The sequence below is a fragment of the Amphiprion ocellaris genome, chromosome 17 (assembly GCF_022539595.1).
Source record: "Amphiprion ocellaris isolate individual 3 ecotype Okinawa chromosome 17, ASM2253959v1, whole genome shotgun sequence".
Classification (NCBI taxonomy): Eukaryota; Metazoa; Chordata; class Actinopteri; family Pomacentridae; genus Amphiprion; species Amphiprion ocellaris.
Window position 1 is genome coordinate 21284142 of NC_072782.1, and position 22483 is coordinate 21306624.

The following is a 22483-nucleotide window of genomic DNA, read 5'->3' on the forward strand; positions in this document are numbered from 1 at the left end:
AAGCCAGTTCAATTTCACTGACCACACCCTAGCCTGACTACCTCCAGACCTGGTGAATCAAGAAATCACTTTAAAAAACCTGCCTGACAAAATGAAGTCGGCCAAAAGATCTCAAAAAGCTGCAACAAAATGCTGCAATGCAAAGAAATTCAAGAACAGATGAAAAATAAAATAATTCACATCTATCAGTCCGGAAAGGTTTATGAAGCCATTTCTAAAGCTTTAGGACTCCAGTGAACTACAGCAAGAGCCATTATCTACAAATGGCGAAAACATGGAACAGTGGTGAAATTTTCCAGGAGTGTCTGGCCTACCAAAATTACCCCAACAGCACAGCAATGACTCATCCAGGAGATCACAAAGGAACCCAGGACAACATCACAAGAACTGCAGGCCTCCCTTGTCTCAGTTAAGGTCAGTGTTTATGACTCAACAATAAGGAAGAGACTGGGCAAAAATGGCATCCATGGCAGAGTTCCAAGGCCAAAACCACTGCTGACCAAAAAGAACATAAAGGCTCGTCTTACTTTTGCAAATAAACATCTGAATGATCCCGAAGACTTTTGGGAGAATCTGTGGACTGATGAAATGAAAGCTGAACTTTCTGGAAGGTATGTCTCTCATTACATCTGGTGTAAAAGTAATACAGCATTTCAGAAAAAGAACATCATAGCAACAGTCAAACATGGTGGTGGTGGTGTGATGGTCTGGGGCTGCTTTGCTGCTTCAGGACCTGGACGACTTGCTGTGATTGATGGAACCATGAATTCTGCTCTCTACCAGAAAGTCCTAGCTTTTGTTCCCTTAATAAATAAAATCATAATTTAAAAACTGCATTTTGTGTTTGCTTGGGTTATCTTTGTCTGATATTTAAATTTGTTTGATGATCTTAAACATTAAAGTGGGGAAAATATGCAAACAAATAAGAGTTTGAGAAGTGGCCAAATACTTTTTCATGGCACTGTAACTGTGAGAGTTTGCTTAGACTGTTCATATCAGACTGTGATACCATCCTGGGCTGTCATGTATAAAATAGCACACAGTTCCACCAGTAAACTAAAGCAGAGTTTTTCTGCAGCCACAATGAAACATGTTTTGTCTGCTTTTTATTGCAATGAGAACAAACTCTCTTGTTAAAAACCACTCGTTGTATTATGCAGGTTGTGCAGCACGGTGCTGCTCTTTGTGAGCATAAAGAAATGATGACGACAGACAAAAGCTTTTATCCTAATATTCCTGCACAGATAATACTGTTTAAAATGCCATTATTATGAGCTAATGTGCATGAATGTTGCCATGGTTACATACAGTTATGCAGTTCTTTGATGGTTCATGTTCGCAAGTTGGATTTTGATTTCTCAAATCTGTCATTATTATCGGTGATAGAAAGTAACAGTGCAATTACAATCCTCACTGGAAATAAAGAGAAATGTCATCACCAAGGCTTCTTATCCCACAGTCATCCATTTAGTGGGTTTTAATACAAATCACACCTTTTATTCATCACTTACTTCCCATTTTGCTCTCACTCTGCAGTATTTGTACTCTTACTGGAATTTTTTCTGGCTTTTGTCCTATTATATCCACGAAACTTGTATTATAACTCGGTGAGATGTGGCTGACAAAGATTAAATAAAACACTACATGAAAAGTCAGATGTCGGGTGGAAGCAAGAATACAAAACTTTATATAAAAAGAGCTTTTGTTTTAAATCTGGAAGAAATGTGAACCTTTCACCAGTATCACTCCTGTTATAACTGATAATGGTTTACTCAATTATTTCTGTTTTCATTGAGATAAAGATGACCTACATGTACTAATCTACATGAACCTGGTAGGTTCATGTAGATTAGTACATGTAGGTCATCCACTCCTTCTGGACTCCAAATATACAAAAGTCTGAAAAGTAAAAGTCACTTTTTCAAACAACTCACAACTTTTAGACTGGTTACAGATATTTAGTCATATTTCTCCATCATTTCTCATCTTTTGAAGTAAAGGCGAGAGGTTATAAAATGCACATGCATAATGAATCACACCCTGTTATTCAAAACTACTTCATTAGAATAAAAAAAATGAATACATTAACGTGTCTGGCTGGTCTTAAATGAATAATTGCAGCGTATTTAATGCTTCATATCAGATGTCATAAATATGTAACTATACAGGCTCTGTGCTGCCAACAAGAAGTCAATACAATGCAATGAGGGCAGGTGCATACATTTATGAACAATAAGAAGTTACTGGAGTAATTGCAACAAAAAAAGCTCCCAATTGACCACCTCAGAATCAGCAGAATTTTTTACGTACAATAACTTCAGCATAGGGCTGCTCAGTGGCTGGTGGTTAGCACCGTCACCTTGCAGCTAGCAGATCCCCAGTTCGTGTCCCCGCCTTCCCGGTGTCAAGCACTCTCACACCTACGGACAATTTAGAATCACCAGTTAACCTGAGCCTGTTTTTGGGCTGTGGGAGGAAGTTGGAGAACCCAGAGAAAATCCATGCATTAGGACATGCAAACTCCACGCAGAAAGATGCCGGGAGGGCCGGGACACAAACCAGGCATCTTCTAACTGCAAGGTGATAGTGTTAATCATCGAGCCACTGTGCAGCCCCAGAAAACAATGTGCTGAACAAAAACAGATTTTGGTTTCAGATAGCAACACCTGGAGTGGATAGCTAACTTGTTTTTCAGCCCAGAAAATTTCATCCCCTACACTTATGAAGTTTTGAGGCTCTGAAATGCTAAAAAGAAAAGTTAACACAAATATAAAAGTACTAAATTTCCACCCACAGTTATGTACTTCAAGGGGAGCAACTCTGAAAATATTCTTTGTGTGACGGTAAAATATTGCAGGGCTTCATTAAATACACCAAGGTTACTGTAGATAAAAAAAATCATCTGATTCTGATTTGATACAGATTTGGTTGATTTTCTATGAAATTACTCATCGAATAAAGGTGAAGTCTATAATGTTACCGTGTAACGTAGACATAAGCTCCTCCCAGCAGTACTGACAGCAGCAGAACGAGGATGAAGATGGCCAGCGCGATGTTCCCTCCATCCAGAGGGGAACCGGCAGTCGCCTCTGCAACTGACAGACGACACAGGGATACATCAAGGTTAACCAAAGGCAGAGTGTGATCCAGAGGACAAATAAGAGCTATAATAGGCTGACTAGGGGTGGCTCAGCACACGTAGGTGGAAGCTACAGGTAATCAGATGGACAAACAGTACTGGAGGGACAAACACACACAGTGGGGATGGACTTGGCAGGCAGATGTTTGCAGATGAAGGCAGAGCAGGCAGACACACAGAGAGGTGAAGTGTTGTTCGATTCTTTTGCCAGTGTGATGGTTTGTTTGATTTGTGTTTTTTTTGTGAGACCAGAAAACAAACTGTGTGGTCTTTTCAGGCCACAGCATCAGAGCACACTGACATACACAGACAGACTCACCTTCCAAAGCATGGTTGCCAAAGCAGTCATGGTTGGCTGCAAGACATCATTCTGTCAGTCAGTGCATATGAAAATCCACATCACACTTCCTGCCGAGTTTGTAACCCTAACAAGGCTCCCCTGAACTGACCAGTCGCTAGTCCCCACTGTTCTTACTGTTACAACACCTGTCATAAATATGTTTAACGATAGGGAGAGAAGTGTCATTTTGTAACATTAATAATAATTCCATATTATTAATGAACATACTGATATACTATTTTTGTAATTGTTTTTTATGACAACCATGACACGGATCAAAGTTATTAGAGTTAATCATAATGTTAGTTTTAAAGCAGTTAATATTTTAATGCTTTTATTTTTGTTTTACTGTAATCCTATTGGATTAGGTTTGCACCACCAAAATGAATCAAATGAAAAATAGGTTTGAAACTTTCAATATACATTTTTTATTGTTTCACAGAAAGGTAAGTGTCTTGCTGTTGAATTTTTTACACTCTATGTTTAGCGTGTTGTTTTAGAATTAGAATTTTGAGTAGAAATTAAATGTCATTTTACTGTCTTGTGCTTGTGGCTGGACCACACCATTACTACTTAAAAAAATCATTTATCATGTTAAAATGGTGCAAACTGAACAATGAACCGAAACACAGACCAGGCTGCTCAGCTTATGTGCTTGTTTCTATTTCCTACAACATTTTTACTTTTAGTGTCATGAATAAAAACCTCTGTTATCAGGATACAGACTAACTGATATAGTTAGAAAATGAATTGTTGTTTGATTGCTGCTGTTGTTTGTGTATAAACTTTCCTGAAATCCAGTGAAGAACAAAGCATAGCTAACAAGAAAAGCACTCAGAGAGCACAGTACTCCACAAAGGCTACTCAGTTGTTGTATGATTTCGGAGAGATAGAATCTTTAAAAAATTTGTGGTCTGCAATGGTTGATTTGTGGTAGGATTGCAATCGTGATCACCAGCAGGCAGCTGATGTAGTGTTCACTTGTAGTCATAATTACAGGGACGCTGTGCCGCTATCTTGCAGTGATACAGAAATATTGATCAAATCCATGGATCCAGACTATAAGCCACATCACTGCCAAAATCTAATCACTTGGTCCTTATGTCATTTCTGACCTTCCCTGAAAATTTCATCGAAATCCGTTTGTCCATTTTTTAGTGATGTTGCTAACAGACAGACATATAGACAAACAGACTGACAAACCAACACCGATCGTCACTGCGTTCCTTGGCGGAGTAATAATGTTGGCTTCGACTCTAGTGGTTTCCACTGAAATACGACAAGGTGCTCAGATTGGTAAACAAGCAGCAGTAAAACAACAAATTATGGGTTTTTTACGTTGTAATAGGCTATGATCATTATTTGATCTCATTCTCAGTGTCAGGCAGCCAACAGGTTCATCAGGATCTCACCCACTCATGCTCTCTGTGAGGAAACCTTCATGGTACCTGGAGGAAGCTTGGAAACATGTGTGCACCACTAAAGGGGCCATCTTGTGTTGTTACATCCAGTTTCCATCATACTTCCATGGGGCTCGGTGTGAACAGTGTTTCACTTCTGATTTTCTAAGCTGTAACCCAACAAGTGAAAGCAAACTGCTCTTGGAATTATTGCTAAGTTACTACCAAAGACAGTAGCTGGACATGCTACTGTTTGCAGCTTGAAAAAAATAACATAAATGCTCTGCTCTGTTGCTGTGTTTTCATGTTTTATATGTTGGAAAGGTTTTTAAAAAACACGCCGTCCTCCAAACCTATGAAATACCATAATTAGGCCTTCTGTGCTGAGCTGTGACTGGACAGCCTCTATTTGATAACGAGGGGTTTGGGTTTAGCAAACTGTCACCTGCAATGCAGAGGGGCATGATCAATCTATAGAAACAAGCACGGGGCAAAGAGGTATTTGAAGAGTACTGCATGCATGCAAAAATTCAGAGGTAAAGGTAAGAGAACAAGGGAGCATTTCAGACTACATATACAGCACTGTGCAAAGGTTTTAGGTACAGCTAAAAGTAAAATCCAAAAATAATGTACTTCATACAAAATACAATAAAGTGGATAAAATTTGGACACTTGGCCAGACCACACATTTTTTCAAGATTCTTTGTAAGATGGTTGTTTCCAACATGGTGGAGAACTTGTAGAGATGTTCTCTTTATGTACTTCAAGACTGATTCCACAATGTTGAGATGAGGACCCTGTGGGGTTCCGATCATCTGCTTCAAGATCCAGAGTGGCTCTTTCGAGTCCTTTTCAGACATGAAATGCGTAACATTACTGGTTCCATCAATCTGTTGAAATGACGGCATTCTATTTGACATGCCTTGATATGTGGTTATCATAGATTTCAGCTTTCCTTTCTCTGGAAAAAAAGACTTATGATCTGAAGACTTCATCAATCTGAAGACTTTTGGGGAGCCTGACAACCACTGCACACTTTCCTACAAAAGCAAGTCGCCCAGGTCCTGAAGCAGCAAAGCAGCCCCAGACCATCACACTACCACCGCCATGTTTGACTGTTGCTATGATGTTCTTTTTCTGAAATGCTGTGTCACTTTTACACCAGATGTAATGAGACACACACATTCCAAAAAGTTCAACTTTTGTCTCGTCAGTCCATGAATATTTCCCCAAAAGTCTTGAGGATCATTTAGATGTTTATTTGTAAAAGTAAGACAAGCCTTTATGTTCTTTTTGGTCAGCAGTGGTTTTGGCCTTGGAACTCTGCCATGGATGCCATTTTTGCCCAATCACTTCCTTATTGTTGAGTCATGGACACTGACCTTAACTGAGACAAGGGAGGCCTGCAGTTCTTGTGATGTTGTCCTGGGTTCCTTTGTGATCTCCTGGATGAGTCGCCGCTGTGCTGTTGGGGTAATTTTGGTAGGCCAGACACTCCTGGGAAGGTTTACCACTGTTCCATATTTTCTCCATTTGTGGATAATGGCTCTCACCATGGTTTGTTGGAGTCCTAAAGCTTTAGAAATGGCTTCATAACCCTTTCCGGACTGATAGATGTGAATTACTTTATTTCTCATCTGTTCTTGAATGTCTTTGGATCGCAGCATTTTGTTGCAGCTTTTTGAGATCTTTTGGCCAACTTCATTTTGTCAGACAGGTTCTACTTAAGTGATTTCTTGATTCACCAGATCTGGAGGTAGTCAGGCTTGGATGTGGTCAGTGAAATTGAACTGGCTTTCCAAAAAATGTGATCAACCACAGTAAATTCATGATTTAAGAAGGGGGGCAATTACTCTCTCACACGGTCAGGTAGGTTTGGATAGCTTTTTCTCCTTAAAACATTAAATCATCATTTAAAAACTACATTTTGTATTTACTTTGGTTATCGTTGTCTAATATTTAAATTAGTTTGATGGTCTTAAGCATTTAAGTGGGGGAGATATTCAAAAAAATAAGAATTCACAAATACTTTTTTAGGGCTGCACAGTGGCGTAGTGGTTAGCACTTTCGCCTTGCAGCGAGAAGGTCCCTGGTTCGCATCCCGGCTTTCCCGGGATCTTTCTGCATGGAGTTTGCATGTTCTCCCTGTGCATGCGTGGGTTCTCTCCGGGTACTCCGGCTTCCTCCCACAGTCCAAAAATATGCTGAGGTTAATTGATTACTCTAAATTGCCCGTAGGTGTGAATGTGTGAGTGCTTGTTTGTCTATATATGTAGCCCTGCGACAGACTGGCGACCTGTCTAGGGTGTCCCCTGCCTTCGCCCGAGTCAGCTGGGATAGGCTCCAGCACCCCCCGCGACCCTAGTGAGGATTAAGCGGTGTATAGATAATGGATGGATGGAAATACTTTTTTACAGCAGTGAATACAGCTTTCTTACTTTGAGACACTCCTATAGATCCTGCTGCTGTCTGATGCTGCAGATCTTTAATAAATTCGAAGGAAAAAATACTACAAATACTTGGAAGCAACACATTAAACTTAAGCTCCTGTTTTGCAAAAGCCTGGATTACATTCATTATTGATGAATCTCTTTATGGGACCAGTTACAGTCTTCATTGCAATAAAGTTTGATTTTTATGGACAGTTGAGTTTTTATCAGTTGTGATAGCTAAGAGAAAAGTGAATGAGGAAGGTGTGTTATGATTTGTGTAAAAGTCAACAAATTGCTTTACACAACTCAAAGTACACGACTTGCGCGTCTTATCAGACTTGTGTTGTGTTGAAAGTGAAATGCAATGTCCAAAGTAATAATCTTGGACTGCCATCCTGACTTTTACAGTAAAGTGAGCAGGAAACTCATTCAGGCATGAAACTGATGTGTTCAGATGTCATCAGATTAATGGAAAAGAGAGCACGTCTGAAAGGGGCTTTAGACTCGAGCTGGATGTTTGGACTCATCCTGCTGCAGAATGAATTTGGGACGATGGTATTGTTTGGAGAAGAATCTAAACATCTACAGAGCCTGAAACCTTTGCACAATGCTGCACATTAAAATAAAAAAAAAATCACCAAATCCTGCCAGTCTCACCCCTGCACAGTGGAAGTGGGCCACTCCAAAACGACGGGTTTCCAAGGATGCATTTAATGGCCACCTCTCCTATGAGTTCGTAGCCTTGGTAACAGACAAAGGTGAGCGACTCGCCGGGCAGGTAGAGCCTCTTGGATAGGATCTGGTAGCCGTTGTCAGGGAGACCAGGGTTCTCACAAGAAACAGAATCTTCAGCTACACAGAAGACGAAAGGAAAAAAGACAGAAGCTGGATGGATCCCGCCGAGTTTCTCAACACAGATCAGAGGTTTTTGCGTCACAGCTCAACTGACAGATTTGACAGGCTCCGGCTGAGGTGACATGACTCATGGATAATCTCCACCCCCTTCTCCAGGTGGCTGAGGGCTGATTGGTACGGTGCATTAGCATAGCATTTACATATCAAACACTTCACACAAACATTAATAACCCTGAAAACACACTCACACACATATCATCAGTCCTGAGATGAAATGCAGGAGGTGAAGCATCGTCTCTGGCATGCAGAGACGCTGTGATCTGTGTCAGCAGAGGGAAGAGAGAGCCAGGCCTTTTTTTTTTTTGCAAGAAATCACACAAACCCACTCATGTTAGATCGCACAGCAACAGGGAAAAGAGCCTCTCATCTTCAGTTAACTGCCATGTACAACTGTCTGTCCTGATGATAGGCTTCTGAAATCACTGTGCTGGTGTATTACTGGTAAACCACAGGACCCTTTCAGCCCACAAATTTGATAAAAATGACTACCAGCAACTAACCTCTCGTGTTTCTCTTTGCACCGGAAACTGTCTGTCAGATACTCACAGACACAGTGAGGGAGTCGAGAGGTCCACACGGGCGTCCCAGGCTCACGGCCGTAGCAGGTGATGGTAGCGCCGCCCTGCAGGATGAAGCTGGGGTTGCAGCTGTACTGAATGGTGGTGCCCACCAGGAGTTTGGGGTCAGACAGAGACCTGGTGGAGTGTTCGACATGCCCTGGGTCTGAGCAGTACATGACTGAGATGAAGACAATAGAGAAAATAAAGAATGTACAGTGTGATTTATGAGTTATCGTGAATCATTATACACCATTATAAATCAATAAAAGCAGAGTTACACTGGTAGCCGTTGTGTTTAGTTTAGGTTTTTAGCCCGTGTAGTGGCCAGTTTAGTTATAGTTCTTGATTATTTTAGAGTTCTGTTTGGGTTTGGTTAAATTCTCTGATTTCTGTATGGAGTTTGGTTTGCTTTGGTTGTTGTAAATAAAAGTCCTTGTTTAAGAATCCATGTGCCTCCTGTGTGCCTGCACTCTGGGTTCAAACCCCCCTGTCCTGTGACAGATCTTGTCAAGGAATTTCACTCTCTACAAGAGTAAGACTGTTAACAAATGGAAACTGTTCACTTAAAATGCATATTTGAAAATTGTTTTCTGCTAATGTAAAAGATTTAAAGAGTATTTATTGAGGAAGTCCAATTAGCTAGTATTATAAATAAAATATTAGTTTTTTTTCCATTCCTGCATGTAAATCTTTGTGTTGCCTTTAAATACATTTTTTATATAAACATGGTAGTGCATTTACCACATTAACAATGTGTAGACTGCATTTCTGATTCATTTAATGTTGTCTTCATTAAAAAATGCTTTTCTTTCAAAAACAAGGACATTATTAAGTGACCCCAAACTTTTGAATGGTAGTGTACAATGTGCTTGGATGATGTTCATTTTGTCGTTAACTATCATAGGATAACGTTTTTGTTTTTTTTTTACACCGACAAATCAAAGAAACCGGACGGTGGGGGGCGTGACCGGTCTGACAGCTTCTGACAGATCTGTCAGACCGGTCACCTGATTTAAAAAAAAAAGACGTCAGCACACGTTGGATGACGCTCTGAAGAAGACTGCAGTTGCAGTTGAAACATGTCAGCTAAGGTAAAACCATCTTTTCTTTGGTTTGTCGGTGTGAAATATAACGTTATCCTATAGTGTACAATGTGGTACCTAATGATAAGTAGAACCATATATGTCCACTGTCTCTGTTCATAGTTTGCATTGCTCAGTGCACAGGGTTGCTGAAACCACGAGGCATCACCAGCATTGTTATAATGCATCCTGTGGGAACCATGAAAACAAATTTTCAGGAATCCCAAGCCGAATGTAGATAATCCGTGATTTTAAAAAACTGTCAGTACATGCACACACACAAACAGATGCTGTAACTCAGAGCAGAACTCACTCTTTTCGCAGAATGGTGGCTGTGAGCTCCAGGACAGGTCCAGCTGACAGGTGAGGGTCTCTCGTCCAACCAGGTCGTAACCAGGATCACACTGGTAGGTGATTCGAGATCCACGCACCAGTGCAACATGGGACGTTGTTTTCCAGCCATTCTGGATCTCTGGTAGGTCTGGACAGGAGTCATTTCGGGATACCTCTGAGAAAAGAAATTAGAGACAAACATGTTGATTAATGGCTCCATTACAATGATGAATGTTTCCTCTTGTTAAACAGTTACATGGCTCAAGAAGTAAACGACGTAAACAATGCTACAGCTGATTCCAGCATGATGCTGGCACATGCTCACTGCCAGAAGACGGATGGACCTATTGTGCAGCTACTTGACCATGTGACAGAATGATGGATTTCATCTGTGTTGGACAGTCTTCAAAAACCAACTACCGCCAATGTTCCCACCCAGAGGAAGAGAGTTTGCTGCTGAAGCTGCTGTGTGGAAAAGCCAATGGTTTTAGTTCTGACTTCCACTGAAACAGTCCTCAGTAACATTATAAGATGTCAGTCACAACTGTGTTGGTAAAACATTCTTGTTGTTACTTGTTGTCAAGAGTGACTCTCTAGAGATATAATGTAATACCTTTTAAGTGGATAAAATAATCTAGACACGGGTCACTCATATCTCTGCTGCTGAAAGCTTTTGGAGCTGTTCGATATGTGTTTTTTTTAAATTCTATTTGTTGGTTTTTATTCATTGTACTGTTTTTCCTTCCTCTGTGCTCATGTCTCTCATTTTATCTGTCTATGCTGGACAGTGTTTTTTTGGAGGACTTTGTTGTAAAAATAAAGAATCAAATGAATTCAACTTTCACTATTCTTTTTTTGGATTTAAGGCATTGTAACTGTGTCCTACTGCAACAAAAACATTTCTGAGTTCTCTCTACTTCTAGCCATTGTTGTGCTGTTTCGGTGGAGGTGCAGGACTTCAGATTGCAGTAAAAAATGAGCTCACAGTAAGGAAAAATGTGATGGTAACAAAATATGCACAGAAATTGTCTGGGATCTACAGGATTAAGTCAAGGCAAGACAAATGTATTTGTACACAAGACAATTCAAGGTGCTTTACAATGGCTGAGAAATACATTGACAATTTAGATGAATTAAAGGTAGACATTAACATCATACATTAAAATCAAAGAAATGAAATATAAAAGTGCATTAAAATTAAAATACAAGAAAACAGATTTAGCATCTAAGAAAAGTTGCCATAAACAATTTGGTTTTCAGGCACGATTTAAAAGCGCAGACAGTTTGAGCAGACCTCAGGGGTTCAGGAAGTTTGTTCTACAGGTGAGGGGCATAATAGCTGAATGCAGCTTCAGTTTTCTTGGTTCTGGTTCTGAGAACACACAGTAAACCTGTCCCTGATGACCTGAATGGTCTGGATGCTTCATATGGCACTAATAAATCCAGCTTTGTGGACCAAGAGTAAGATTTTGAACTCTATCCTTTGACTAACAGGAAGCCAGTGTAGTGATCTGAGAACCAGTGTAATATGGTCCAGTTTCCTGGTGTTTGTTAGGACAGCGTTCTGGATCAGCTGCAGCTGCTTGATTGATTTTTTGCTAAGACCTGTAAAGACACCATTGAAATAATCTAACCTAGTGAAAATCAATGCATGAACAAGTTTCTCTGTGTCTTCTCTAGACAGGAAACCTTTGATTCTAGCAATGTTCTTCAGGTGGAAATAGGCAGATTTCGTAACAGCTTTCAAGTGGTTGTTAAAATTCAGGTCTGAGTCAATAATGACACAGAGGTTTCTGGCTTGATTTGTAACTTTTAGGGGCATAGAGTCACGGTGAGCACTGATCTTTGGCCTTTCATTTTTTTGGCCAAATGCAATCACTTCAGTCTTGAGTTGGAGAAAACTTTGACACATCCACTTATGGATTTGATGGATACACTTACTGAGAGCAAGCACAGGACTGTAGTCATGTGATGACATTGAAACATAAAGTTGCATGTCATCTGCATAAGTGGGGTAAGAGATGCTATGGCATTTTGTTATCTGAGCAAGGGGCAACATGTAGATATTGAACAGAAGAGACCCAAGAATGGACCCCTGAGGAACCCGTATGCGATCTTTGTTTGCTCTGACTTCTAGTTACGAGTTGAGACAAAGTAGTCCCTATCTTGTAAGATTTAAACCATTTGCGTACAGTGCCTGTAAGTCCCACCCAAGAAAAATTCTATATTAATGAAGCATTTAATAAGTTGAAATCATATCAAAGAGTTGAAATAGCTGAAAATAACAGACTTTTGTGCTGCTGCATTTCACAGTTGGGAAGTTGTCTTACAATATTTTACTGTTATGAATCTGTTACATTTAAAGCATCTCAGTAACACAGATACTCTCAGATTCATACACGTGCATGTATCCCTTGTAGATACCAATTCACAATCAGCTGACAAAACTAATTATCAATACGATGGTGAGAATGAGTCTGTGTTGAGTACAGTGAATGTGAATGTAAGGTATGTAAAGTGTCGCTGCTGCAGGGTTATTAGAGGAGATCTTCTCTGTCATGACTTTGTGAGAGAAAGTGTAAAGGCTGAAGTGGTTTTTTGTTTCAGTTTGCCTCCAGGAGCCTTTGAGCATGTGTTTAAGCAACCACTGCACACACTTCTTATGTTCCTTAAAGTGATGTAATGGAAGCCATTCTATGTATAATGCAGTACAACATGTACTTAGGAATTAATTACATGGGAAGTACATTTTAAATATTGTGGCGATATTACAGTTAGTGTCTATGAAAGATGAGTACTTTAGCATGAAAATGTGTACTAATAATTCAATAACATGTTTTGCATCTGTGGTACATACATGCAGCATTTGCAACAAACTTCATTCATCGTGTACCTCAAGGGCCTGTAAGTCTGAAAATATTCATAGCATGAAGTTTAGTCAGAATTGTGATTATTCTGATTAAAACATTGATGAGTGGATCTGTAAAGAGGCTGCACAGATCACACAGAGGATGGATGTTGTGCTGCTGGTTCATCTGAAACATGCTGAGAAGACCTCATACACCAGCATGAACTGATTACAGAGGCGAGGGGCTGTAGGAAGCTCAGATCAGCTGTCTCTTGATCGTTTTCTGAATCAAGAATTCATCTGATCTTGGACTTGCCAACATTCAGAGGGTGCAGCTCTAACCTTCGTGCCATGTTATCGCTTCAGTCCTAAAATCAATGCAGCTTTAAAACTACAAGTACCAAGTCAAATTTAATAAAGTTCACAATCAGAAGAGAAGAAAAACTTGGTCTTCACATTGATATGAAGTTAACAACACAAAAAGTAAACAGCCATCTAGTCCACATCTACCCAACAGATGTTTCTGTATTTCAGTTTTAGGTGATACATATGACCAGAGGAGCCAGAGATCCACCAAGGTGTTACTACAATTCATTCTCTGGGGACAGACATCATAAGTCATATATCAATATTCCGACATGCTAACATGCTCACAATGACAATGTTAACACTAGAAAAGCACTCAGAGAGCACAGTACTCCTCCAAGAAATGCAGCATTTTTTTGTAGAAATGCAGTATTTGTTTATTAGTTATTGATGATCAGAAATCATGGCAACATAGAATGTAGCCATTTAATATAGATGTACCCACAAACAGAATGACCCTGCGCTGAGCACAGACATGTTTTATGCATGTGTACGTTATGTACGGATACTGAATCATGTGATCTAAATATGTAGCGGGCAGCGAGAATTGATTAAAACACCCCCACAATTGAATCCATTGTTCCTTGTATCATTTCAGACGGATAAGTCCGCAGTGGTCGATTTGTAGTAGGATCGCAATCATGTGATCATCAGCAGGCAGCTGACATAGTATTTACTTGTTGTCATAGTTACAGTGATGATGTGCTGCTATCTTGCAATGATAAAGAAATTTTTAACAAATCCGTGGATCTAGCTCTGATAAACAGCATAATTTGGGTGATTTTTGAAAAGAAAATATGTCTTTCGAACCTGCTTTTGGGGTTCAGAGGGTTACCACATTTTTTAGAAAGCTTTTATGTTTTTTTCTGAGTTACTTATACATAGATGCCTTCTTTTGAGCTGGTTATATCTGCTGTACATGTAACGATATGTTTTATTGCCCTATGTAAATTACTTTGCAATGTGGGTTGTAAAAAGTGTTCTCCAAAGATTCATTAAAGATCCAGCAGAGTGTATATCATGTAGAATTTCTCATTTTACTGCTCCAAGAAACATTTTTTGCATCAAATGAGCTTTTGTGTTCTTCATACATTTACAGGCTCATGTTTCATAAAGTGAAAAAAGATAGAACAAAACAAAACCTCCTCCAGCAGCTGCTCATGCAAGAAGAAAATACAGAATTTTAATAAAATTAATGCTGTTTAAAAACAACTGCCTGAGAGAGATGTCTGAATAAGCAGCCCGGTGTGTGTCTGCATATATCAGCTGATTGATCGGACAGCGTACAGTATTGCATTACACTGTACAATATAATAGTCCCACAGGGATTTTTAAGTTGAAGTTCCTGGTTCAATTATTTATTTTCTATTGACTCGGTTCTCCTCCTCAGTACAGCTTGGATGTGTGCGGCAGGTAATTTATTTGCAGCTCAAACACACATACACACACACATATAATCAAAGAGAGTAGCCTGCGTGTTCATGCTGTGTCTACTTGATTTACTCCTCGGGGAAATGTGTGTGAGTTTGTGGTGTCGGGAGGGTGAGAAGCAAATTGGACAGTGTGTGTCTCAGTGTGCATCTAAATTGGTGTCAGGTGTTGGATCTGGGAAGCGCCGCAGATTACAGTGTGTAAAAGAGGGGAGTGAGCTTATTTGGCTGCTTGTGAAACTCCAAGCTTGTGTGTGGATGAGCACCACAGCGAGATGGTGCAACAAATAGAATGTGATTGAATAAGGGCAGAGGGAAATGAAAGGAAAGGCAAATAAAGATGAGAGAAAAGGGGAGATGAGAAATGGAGCGGGCAGCCTAAGGTGAATTGGCAAAATTGAAATGAATGGGAAAACTGAATGAAAGTTAACATCTCCACATTTATTCAAATGATAATGTCAGTGTTATTCTGCATTTTCTTTTTGTCAACAAACCCCATTAAAAGATCAAAACCAACCAACAAACCAACAATGTGTTAGTCTATCTTTTTAAAACTTCCTGGCTTCCGTTCCTCTGTGCTGTGGCTCTGAGCCACCAGTTCCTACTGAACATGTAAATCTTTCAAAACAGGCCATAAATACAGTATGTAGTCTCATTTGTCAAAAAAAAGGCTCAGTTGCTGACTGAAATAACCAGGCACTAGTGATTTCAACAAACAGTACTCAAAAAGGACAAATTTACTGGAGATTACTGCTGCCTCCATGGATAATCCACATTTGGTCCTCTACACTGACAGAAATTAATGTGTTTCTGTGTTTTTTTAAACAGTTTTTAACTGTAATTTTTTTGTTGCTTAATTTGTAATATTGTTGTTCATCTTGTTTGCGTGCTGCTTCTTGGCCAGGTCATTATTGAAAATGGGAATCAGTTTTTAACTAACTTACCAGGTTAAACAAAGGTAAAATAATTAAAAGAAATACTTTAAAAAAATTTACTGTTTGTTACTTTACAGATTTTCCCTGTTCTGTTAAATTAACTAGTGAAATCACAGAAAAAAGGATTGATTTACAGATTTTTTTTTAGGTAATAAACCAAAAAAAATGAAAATAAAAGTATAGATAGTTGCCAGGAAATGGTGAATAATCTTAATTGCATAACCTTTTGGTAAATTACAGACAATATTTGGTAAAATCACAGAAAAAAGTGTACATGTTAATATCTGAAAACTAGAAAAGCACTCATAAAGTGCAGTACTCTGTCAAAATCGAATCACTTGGTCCTTGTGACATTTCTGACCTTCTCTGAAAATTTCATCCAAATCCATTAGTACGTTTTTGTGTAATGTTGCTAACAGACAGACAGACAGACAGACAGACAGACAGACAGACAGACGGCAATCGTCACATAACTCCACCAAGGCTCCGACTCCTTGGCGGAGAAATTACACAAATTTTAAATGGTAATATAGCTGAAAAACAACAACAACAACAAACAGTGGTCAACATAAAATTTAAAATATAATTACAATGTGTGACCATACATTTACTTTATTTAAATTGTCAAAATATAATTTTACAGATGTCTGTTGCTATTTTTAATGGGGTTTGTTTGTTTGTTTGTTTGTTTGTTTGTTTTACAGTTTTTGACTGTTATAATAGTTTTTATGGCACCATTGCTTTGCAGATTTTTATAGTGTAATGACTATTTGCAACAGCAGGACAGTGTGTGTGGGACTGAATTAAAATATAAAACATGTGTTTATGGTAATGAAGGAACATGTCACACAGTGCAACAGTGCGCTTTAATGATGCCTTTAAATAAGTTTTACTGGACAACAACAGAGCTCTGTGGCACAGAAGAAAAAGAAAAAACAGACTCTGGTTATCTAAATAAATCTAGTAATAATAAAAAACTTAATGTTCAAAGATGGAGCTGCCCCCTTCCCCAACAGTATTATAATGCCTGCCATCACCCGTCATTTAATACAGTTTTGGCTGCTCACACTTAAACAGTTGTTTTTAACAGTTGCCACAAACACAGATAACTCTTGTTTTGTGCATATATTTATTGTAGTTGTGTAGGAGCTGGAGCTGGCAGCACGATTTACATGTAAGCTTTGTTATTTTGTCTTTGTTGGGTAATAAGAGGCAATTAAGTTTGTCAAGGAGGGCGGCAGCAGTTCAGAGGCACAGCAGAAACACTAGCATTCATACTTTTTTTTCTTTAAAGCTGTGCAAAGAGGTTTTCTTTTCTGGTAACACTGCCAAAAACACCATGAAAACATTTCAGCATATTGTAATTCTGAGAGGGAACTAAACTTGTGGTTGGTTTAAGGCCTGAGATAACCTGATTTGTTGCAGGAGACTGGCCAGTCACTGATCTTTCAGAGAGAGAGTGACATTCCTATTGGCTGTTCAACAGATGCAGATGTCTGTTACTTCAGAAAGTAAAAAGCCTGAGTCACTGGTAAAAATCCTGCAGGAAAAGTTGCATTCCAACTGGCAACAATTTGCTACACTGTAGAAATAAAACAAGAAGGACTCAAAAAGAGAATTTGCAAGAGTCCGACAATAACTGCATTATAACTCAATCGAACTTTACAACTACATCAACCTCAAGCAGCTGGTTGGTGTCCTGGTAAACTGCTATCTTCTCTTTCCTGTAATATCTCAATGAGTTGTTTCATAGGTAGATTTACAGTGAGGTGCATGTAAATGTTTGTGCTTGTATCATGGAGAAGCTTCACAGAGAGGAGAGATCTGCAGGAGGAGTGTTCTATTCTCGCATCCAGGTGTTCTTTTTTGCCTCCTGTAGCTCTGACTCATTTCAGAGCAATTGTGATTTCTTTTTCAGATCATAATTCTCATTAGCAGCTGAGGGCTAACACAGTTGGAGCAGCTTATGTTAAAAATCCAATTGTTTGCACAAATCAGCTTTTGCCAAACAGGTCAAATCATAATATTTACCTTTGAAATTTATTCCATAACCTCATCAGACCTGGTTTTTAGCAGCATATGCTATTCAAACAGCCTCCTTTCATAACATAAAGTACAAGGTCATACTGTATTTATTATGTATATGAGCCTTGTATTGACATTGTTATCCACTCGTGTAGTTCGGCTGCAGTCTCCCGGTAGATGGTCAGTCGATATGCTCTCATCTAACCAAGTTCTCATTGGTAATTGATCAGCAGCCTTCCAGGATAAATCCATTACTTTGGCAGCAGGAGGACCAGACTACCTGTGAACATCCTTGTGTTTTCACCACAGAGAACTGCTCAACCTGACTAATTAAAGTTTACTGAACGTTTACTCAGAGTTGGGTCCAAACTAACTGATGTCTAAGAAGTCATTGGTGTTGCTGCATTTTGTTCAAATGGACAAAAAGTAACTCATCACTAAAAGAGCTCCCTGCATGAACGTCATATAGGAAAGACATCTCAAGTTAGTTTTACGACATCTGCAGCTGATCAATTAATCAATTTCTTGACTATTTTGTCAATTGATTGATTGCTTAAATCCATTTTTCAATACAGATGAGTTGCAACTTTGCAAACAGCAGTTGATATATCACAGCTCAGCAACCAACATGGCAGATCAAAACAGCAGCTAACTCGTCTCTATTAATAGTCCGCCAAGGAATGTGCCGAAGTTATGTGACGATCGGCACTGGTTTGTCTGTCTGTTTGTCTGTTAGCAACATTATTCAAAAATGGACAAACGGATTTGGATGAAATTTTCAGGGAACGTCAGAAATGACACAAGGACCAAGTGATTAGATTTTGGTAGGGATGCGGCTTTTAGTCTGGATCCACGGATTTGTTAATGATTTCTGTATCGCTGCGAGATAGCGGCACGTAACTATAACTATAACTGTAACTATGACTACAAGTGAACACTACCTCAGCTGCCTGCTGATGATCACATGATTGCGATCCCACTACAAAGTGACTGCAGTGGACTTATTGGGACTTATCCATTGGAAATGATACAAGAACAACTGATTAATTTGTGGGGGTGTTTCTGAGTCCCATCAATTCCCGCTGCCCGCTACATATTCAGGTCTTGCGATTTGGTATCCGTACATAACGTACACACACATAATACACGCCTGTGCTCAGTGCAAGGTCAGTTTGTTTGTGGGTACATCTATTAAATGGCCACATTTTATGTTGCCATGATTTCTGATCATTAATGAATAAACAAATGCTGCATTTCTACAAAAAATGCTGCATGTCTGACAGTGGTATATGGAGGAATGAACAGCCTTGGTGGAGTACTGCGCTTTCTGAGTGCTTTTCTTGTATTCTTATTATTATATTTCTATTTTCAGAAATCGTATGAATACGTGGACTGCACGGTAAGTCGGTGGTCAGCACTGTCACCTCACAGCTAGAAGATCCCTGGGATCTTTCTCTGTGGAGTTTGCATGTTCTCCGTGTCCATGCATAGGTTTTCTCCGGGTTCTCCGGCTTCCTCCCGCAGTCCAAAAACATGCTCAGGTTAGTTGGTGACTCTAAATTGTCCATAGGTGAGAATGTGAGTGTGATTGTTTGTTTCGATATGTAGCTCTGTGATAGACTGGTGACCTGTCCAGGATGTCCCCTGTCTTCATCCTAAGTCAACTGGGATAGACTCCAGCCCCCAGCAACCCTAATGTGAATTACGTGGTGTATATGGATTGATGGATGAAATTTGAATATCTATTTTTTCTAACGAATGTTTTAGTGAAAAGTGACAGCACTACATGTTACATACTGGCTGTAATTGTGCAACTTGCTGCTCTGTGAAGAAGTTTCCTATGATGTTACTTTACTTTGGTAAATTTCAGAGTCCAGACCACTTTACATAGTTGGTACATCTACAGGTTAATAGTTGTATTTCAGGGGTCTACTAGAATATGAAAAAAACACATTAGTTGTATAGGATGAAAAATGTGCTCTAAGTCTGTTCTATTATTTCAGTTCAAACTATCAGGATAAAAATGCTAGCTTTCTGGGTCATTTCACCGGAATTCACCAAATTTGTAAAAATAAAAGTTCACATCTGACTATCTCAAATTTGTCCGATTTTTTGCCTATGCATACAAATGTTATGAAGTAAAACGTAAAATTTTTGGTAACAGGCGTTGTAATTTTTTGAGTTAAACATTCATAAAGAAGGTGGGGTTATGTAGATTTTTGCATTATTTCAATCTGTAGAGCAATGTCTACCATAACTTGAGAAATAATGTAGCTGTCACTCTGTCTTCATTACGACACACACATGACTTTAGTTGCTGCTGACAGTACTGAAAATTACTCAACTTTTAAGCACTGTGTTGATATTTTCAGCACTTAGAACACTTTTAAAAGCATCTCACGTCACTCTTAGCTCCATATTTTGTAACTCAATAAGGCGACAGGCCTTGAGCTGCCACTCTCACCCATATAGTTGATGATGAAGCCTTCGCCCTTGCCAAAGACGAGCCCCGCCGGGTCGGAGTGGAAGGTGACAGTCAGGTCAGGGGTGGTGGAGGAGAGCTTAAAGGGATTGCTGCCTCCAATGTAGCGGCCCAGGATGTGAGTCGTGACTTCGTCGCCGTCGGTGATGGTCAACATGTCGCTGTCACTGATGTTCAGTCTGACAGGCAGAGAAACAGACAGACAGCGAGGTATAGGTGCTGCAATGGGATCAGGACAAGTTGTGATGACTCAGAGTTCCGGCAACCGACTGTGTGGGAGACGAGACGACCACAGAGGCTAAATGCTGCAGTCATGATTAACAGTCTGTAAACACAGTCATGTTGTTGTTGCCCTGGACATTTGTTTCACCACAGAGACTTATTAAATATGAAGTTTTGAAAACTGAAATATCTGTAAATCTGAGGTGACATACTTACATCAAAGTGTGTAATTGGATTAATGCTGCCATGAAGTCTAGGTAGACTTGTCAAAGTCATTTCATATCATAGAAGAGAACGACACCAATCAGCCAGTGCAGACTAACAGTGATCATCTTGTTACAATGCTGGTAACCTTTGAGTCTTGGCTTTCATCTGGATGCTAGTTTGACACGTACCACTGTCCTAAACTATCAGTTATTATTTACTGTGGGAACTTGTGGGCTTTTTTTTTTTTTTTTTGAACTTTTATTGAACACTCCTTGACATAGTCATACACATGTAACAAATATTGATGACATAGAACATATGTTATACTATCACATTATTCAGGAAACATCATTAATACATCTGCAATAGCCTGGTCTGAAATGTTCTCCGACCCCAAACTTGCCATCTAGCTGTACCATCAATAAATTTCTACCATTAAAAACCATTAATTCTTGTCTAGGTATGCAATTACAGATGACCATCTTTTCAAATAATTGTCCTTCCTCAGTCGTAGAACAGCAGTAATTTCCTCCATATAGTTCAGAGATCTCAGTCTTAGCATCCATTGTTTCAATGTAGGTGAGTTGGGTTTAAGCCAATTAGCTGTAATTACTTTGTGAGCAACAAGCACCAAGACATTTAGCATATACATTTTATCATTTTCCCAAACATCGGGTATGTCACCTAATATGACTTGATGGATCTTAAATGCAAATGGTACATTCAACATCTTTTTAATTTCTTTATTCACTTCTTCCCAATACTCTTTTACTTTTGGGCATTCCCAGAAAATGTGTGCAAAGTCACCCAAGTGTCCACAGTTTCGCCAACAGCGGGCGCTGATGTTTTTATCAAAGCTGGCTGTAATAATTGGTGTTCTAAAATATCTCATTCTTAATTTCCAACTGAATTCTTTCCAATTTGGACTGTTTAGACATTTGTGCCACTCCACCCATGAATGTTCCCAGTCAGAATCCTTGATCATTGTATTGAGCTCTAATTCCCATTTATTTTTCACATCAAATGTGTTTTCATCCTGTTCGATGTGAATAATTTTGTATAGAGAGGAGACTATCTTTTTTAGACTTTTGTGTTTTCCACCAGATCTATCCAGTACTGTTCGAATTCTATTGGTTGCTCTCTAACTTTTTCAAGATCTTTATGCTTTTCTAGATAATGTCTAATTTGGAAAAATCTGAATAAATCACCACTAGGAAGATTAAATTCAATTTGAATCTGAGAGAAGGATTTAATGTTGGTTCCATTAAACAACTGATTTATTGTTATTAGGCCATTATTTGCCCATCTATCATAGGCTTTATCCATCCTTGCAGGTAGAAAATCAGTAATGGTTGTTATTTTAGATGCTCGTGACAATGCAAGGGGCAATTTAAGTCGTTTTCTGGCCTTTTCCCAAACACTTAGTGTAAACTTAATCCACTCATTTTGAATTTTTAATTTTTGCCGTTGTTTAGTATCCATAAAGATTAGAGCTGATATTGGTCTATCGGACACTGAGTTTTGCTCCAGCTGAAACCACCTTGTATCCGTGTCCATTCTAATCCATGTGGTCAAGGCTTTAAGCTGCGCTGCCCAATAGTAGCTCTTAAGATGTGGGAGAGCCAAGCCCCCATTCCCTTTAGGAGAGTTCAGGATTTTAAGTCTAACCCGGGGTCGTTTGTTTTGCCAAATAAATTCTGATATGAGTTTTTCTATGAATTTAAAAGTGCTATTAGGCACTGGGACTGGAAGAGAGCTAAAAAGAAA

General features: G+C 39.2%; 1 protein-coding gene across 4 annotated transcripts in view; it reads right to left on the reverse strand.

The window, feature by feature from the left end:
• Positions 1-22483, reverse strand: part of LOC111566118 (seizure 6-like protein) — a 115422-nt gene that overhangs the window by 2653 nt on the left and 90286 nt on the right. For 2 of the 4 annotated variants that reach the window (XM_023266531.3, XM_023266530.3), the window contains exons 10-15: positions 20270-20466; positions 10182-10376; positions 8773-8964; positions 7969-8163; positions 3459-3494; positions 2981-3095 (exon numbers count right to left, since the gene is read on the reverse strand). In XM_023266531.3, coding sequence (XP_023122299.1) covers positions 2981-3095; positions 3459-3494; positions 7969-8163; positions 8773-8964; positions 10182-10376; positions 20270-20466 — 930 coding nt within the window. The remainder of the gene's footprint in view (positions 1-2980; positions 3096-3458; positions 3495-7968; positions 8164-8772; positions 8965-10181; positions 10377-20269; positions 20467-22483) is intronic. The other 2 variants (XM_023266534.3, XM_023266533.3) reach the window with 1 other exon arrangement.